The sequence below is a fragment of the Vigna radiata genome, chromosome 1 (genome assembly GCF_000741045.1).
Source record: "Vigna radiata var. radiata cultivar VC1973A chromosome 1, Vradiata_ver6, whole genome shotgun sequence".
Taxonomy (NCBI): domain Eukaryota; kingdom Viridiplantae; phylum Streptophyta; class Magnoliopsida; order Fabales; family Fabaceae; genus Vigna; species Vigna radiata.
This window is the reverse complement of record NC_028351.1, coordinates 18,579,152-18,583,856: the sequence shown is the minus strand read 5'-3', so window position 1 is coordinate 18,583,856 and position 4,705 is coordinate 18,579,152. Positions and strand designations below refer to the sequence as shown.

The following is a 4,705-nucleotide window of genomic DNA, read 5'->3' as shown; positions in this document are numbered from 1 at the left end:
AATATTATTGGTAATTAACGAAATTAGAGTAATGAAGTACACACTTATAAGGAAAAAAAAAAAATCCACCCACTAAGTATGTATAATGAACTCTAGTTGTAGGAAAATTAAATAATAAGATTAATTTTCATTCAAACAAAACTTAATTTTGATTCTAAAATTATTGATCAAAACTGTTGGATAAAAAATAACACAAGATTAAACATTAAAATTAATTTTTATTAAACAACACTTAATTTAAATATATATCAATTCTAAAGTTATTGATCAAAATGGATCTGATAAAGAGAATAATACTAGAATTGTTTTGTTACATTAAATAGTATAATAAAGATAGATAGAAAGAGAATAAGAAAAATGAAAGGAAAAGTAATGTGTTAAAATAACATTGATGGCACTTTCTCATACAAAAGAAGAAGAAGAAAGAAAGAGAGCATTGCATTTCCTTATTGCTATTATTAATATTATTGATGGATATGAAGTGTTGGACTTTGACTCTTGAGTCACCACATTCCTCTGAACACTTAACTTAGCAGAGTATGTTTATAAGATTAGGAAGGTCCTCTCCAAGCACTGCAATTCTGTACAATCACACAAAACTCTACAATTACTATGTTCAGTGGCTGCTACAAAAACAACAAATGTAGTAGCACTTGGTGGGTCTAATACATAATTAATTACACACCAGCTCAAATTTATCTTTCTTCTTATTATTATTATTACTTTCTTTTTGGTCTTCTTTTTTCCTAACAAAAGCAGGGGACAAAACTGAAACGTTAAAAACTTTATCAGCTAGTGAAAGCCCCCTCCAACCATGCTTGCGGCCTTCGCCTCATCAGCTGGTTTTGGAGTTGGCAGCAACACAATCGCCATTATGGCGCTCAGCGCCGCCGCGGCCGCTCCTACCATGAAAGCCGGCAAGTTGCCACCACCAAACAAAGCATCCCAAGGACCACTCAATGCAGACACCACCATCTGTACATTCACATGTGTAAATACATACATATTCAAATAATTCACTAATAATGAAAAAACAAAATATCAGTATCTGAATTTTTACCTGTGGTACCACAATTGCAAGATTCAGGACTCCCAATGATAAACCTGAATAAAAAAAAATAATTAGTAAAACCCAATTAAATAAATAAAATGATATAATTGAGACAGATTGTGAATTGATTTGTACCTTGCCCTGCTCCCGAAGCACTGGAGTATATTGATGCAAGAGCAAAAGGAACACTGAAAGTAATCTGAACACAAAAATAGAAAATACAACATTAGTTTTAATTAAGGCAAGTAGATCATTTTTAAGCTTTTCATTCGATTCAACTTGTTTTTCTAATGGTTCAATAAACCTCGTTTTTAATGTAGCTTCTTCACTTCCTTCTTACATAAAGAATAAAGGGTATGTTTCTTTTATTATATATATATATATTTTTTTTTTCAATCCTGATATGAATTATTATGAACAGTTTCTGACACACATTAGGTAATCCCTGCCAAAAAATATTAGACTGACAAGAAGTCCAAACCAAAACTCCACCAGTCAAAACAGTCTACTTTTTTAGACTTTTCAAGATTCTTTATACAAGACTAGTGATCAAAGATTACAAACTCGCATTTAAGTTTCTCTTTTCCAAGAAGAAACACTCTTAGATGTTTATCTGTTTTCATTTTTTAATAAACTTATTTGGTTATAAGAAAATAAAAAAATAGCCTTAAAAAATATTATAAGAGAATTTATGTATGTATGACAACTTGGTACGGCCCAACTGCTGTCCAACACCACGGTTGTCATAATTATTTTTGAAGAAATATAAACAAAATAAAGTAGAGATTAATATGCATGTGAACAAATATTTTATATATATATATATATATATATATATATATAAAAGAACGATTTTTTTAAGATGTAGGGATTAAAACATAACTATTAAAAAGGTTAAATGGTTAATTTAATTACCGATATGATGGGTTGATGATTTAATCGATTTAGAAAGAAAAAGTTAAAATTTGTAAATTTGTAACCCAAAATCAGTAAACCAAACGCAATCCTTTAGAACACGTCGAGAACAGAGAGAACACGTTACCGCAAGGGGAACTCCGAGAACGGCGAAGAAAACCATGGACCCAACTGTGACGCCGCTGGAGGGGTGGCCCACTGCGGCGGGGTTCAAGTGGCGCTCGTGCTCCGCCACCTTGGTTATAACGATGGTCATTCCGAACCCAATCGCGAGAATGAAGTTCACGATGCCCCACAGCCTCTTCACTCCCCCAACCATGCGCCCCAATGGTTCAACCGCCAGCGACATGAATCCCAAAACGACGGCGTTTATCATGAGTCCCAGAGACCCCACGCGCACCCCCTTCGCGTACGCGTCCTCGCCCACCGTTCCGCCGTACACCTCGCGACCCATCCAGTCGGTGTCGAACAGGAAGTAGGGGAACCACCCGACCCAGTTGATAGCTGTCACCAACATGAGCATCCACATGGGTCTTTTCAGCTCCTTCAACGCGCCGAAGAGCTGAAAGAAGCACGAGGGCTGCGCATCCTCTTGCACCGCCCGTGGCGGCACGGGCTTGTCCTTTACGTAAATGAGAGCTACCGTGGCCAAGAACAGCAGTAACAAGATCGAGAAAAAGAAACAACTTTTCAGATTGGCACAGAAAACATCGCACGCCTTAGTCTCTGTGAAGGGAAAAATCTTGTGCAGAGCACTAAAAGACCCCGCTGCATATCCCAAGACGTTGCCGACGGCCATGAAGAACGAGAAAAACCCATTTGCTATTCTGGTTTTTCTCTGGTCCCCTGCCGCTAAGTCAGCTAGAAAGGCACGGCAAGGACCTTGTAACATGTTGTTTGCAACATCTAGGATCCAAAATCCTATGACGAACACTCCAACGGCCCGAGGTCGGGTTTTTTTGGTTATGTCGTCGCCAGCTGAGTACCCTATATCGGCTGCATAACCGATAAGAAATACAGCTATGGCGACAGCCACTGCACCTCCGAGAATAAAGGGGCGTCTGCGACCGAAGCGAGAAGTGCTTCTGTCGCTGTAGTAGCCCACAATGGGCTGCACCACAAGTCCGGAGATGGGGCCGCAGAGCCAGATGAAGGAGGCTGCGGCATGTGGAACTCCTAAGAGCTGAACGTAAGGGGTCAGCAGAGAAAGCTGAAGAGCCCACCCGAACTGTATGCCCGCGGCTATGGACGCCACAGCAAACATTTTTCTGAGTGGGCTTGGCTCGGCCTGGCTGGCTTCCACACTGAGGGTGGTGATGGAAGGCTTTGTTGGGTCAATGGGTTTGGTCGGAGATGGTGCCTCCATGGTGAAGAAATTTCCTCAAAAGAGAGAAACCTTGTTTGTCTCTCAGTATGTTTTGTTTTCTCACAAGAGGAAGAACAAGAGAAGATGTGTTGTGTGTGGAAGGAAAGAGGGAGTGTGGGATTTTATAGCGTGGGGAGAATGGATTCAACTAAATTTAGACAGTGAAATATAGCTTAATGTGTGTGGATATATTTTTCATAATTCATAATGGATAATTAAGTTTATCCCTTTTTCTCCTCATATATTATTATGATCAGAGAGAGAGAGGGGGTTCAAAGTGGAATGGGTCCTATTATTCTCAGCTTCGTCCTCGAATTCTTTGTGATTTTACTTTTATCTTTTATCTTATCTTATCACCTCTCCAATGCATGAATTTCGCCTTACTGTTACATATAGAATCTTTAGTTGTATGAAAAATTCTGCAACATCACCTCTCTGTAATTAGACCGTTAAAAAATAAAAAATAAAGAAAAAAGTGTAAATATAATACATGGTATAGTTTAAAAAGATTTAAAAAAAAATATCAAGTAGGTGTATATATATCTATATATTAATTAGGGTTGTGGTATATGAGTCAAGGGATACGACAGAGTATAAATAGAGACAGGGATGCACAGAGGGATCCATGAGTTGATTGAGAAATCTTGTGACTGTTAAAATAAGAGTGGGGTGCATTTTAGCAACCAATATAATGAGAGTTTATTACTATTAACAGCAGAGAGAGCTTTGAAAAATGAGAATGAAGACAAAAATAGACCTCCTGGCTTGAACACGGACTGGGGAAGGGCTTACGTACAATGCATGATCTTTGTCTTTTACCATGCCATAAAAAAAAATAACAAAGTGTATCAGGTTTTAAGATTAAGTAAAATAATAATAGTTTAATTTTTATTTATAAAATAATAAATAAAATACTAATCATGATATGAGGAATCAGGATTCATACACCGTGGGAAAAGGGAACACCGAAATCGAACTAGATTATTAGCTGTGGCGTTGGTGCATGTGTGTGATTGTGATTTATGATTTGGATTTTCAGATATATTCGGGAAGATAATAACAGATTAATTTTGAAACGGTAATATCAATTTATAAGTTTCCACTAAAAAAATACTTTGCATATACTTTATTCTTATAGAAAAGACTATTGAATTATAAATTAATAAATAAGATAACATAATTTTTGCACTCCATGCAGCATAATAATATATTACTTTTAATAGCTTGTACGTACGTATTGTTTCATTTATAAAACAAATTTTCTCCTTATAAGAAAATTGTAATTTACTTTCGATTAGAAGTTTATTCCGAATCAACGGTGAGTGCAAATTTAAATTTAGCAGCGTATTTCAAAGGTGAAGGATTTAAAGCAA

At 36.8% G+C, this 4,705-nt stretch overlaps 1 protein-coding gene across 1 annotated transcript; it reads right to left on the bottom strand.

The window, feature by feature from the left end:
- Positions 1-415: 415 nt before the first annotated feature.
- On the bottom strand, positions 416-3,449 carry LOC106772041 (sucrose transport protein SUC8). Its single transcript, XM_014658185.2, has 4 exons — positions 2,094-3,449; positions 1,187-1,250; positions 1,061-1,104; positions 416-975 (listed from the first exon to the last, which is right to left on the bottom strand). Exons 1-4 carry the CDS (start codon positions 3,330-3,332, stop codon positions 793-795), a joined length of 1,530 nt encoding a protein of 509 aa, XP_014513671.1. The 5' UTR covers positions 3,333-3,449; the 3' UTR covers positions 416-792.
- Between the last annotated feature and the right edge of the window lie 1,256 nt (positions 3,450-4,705).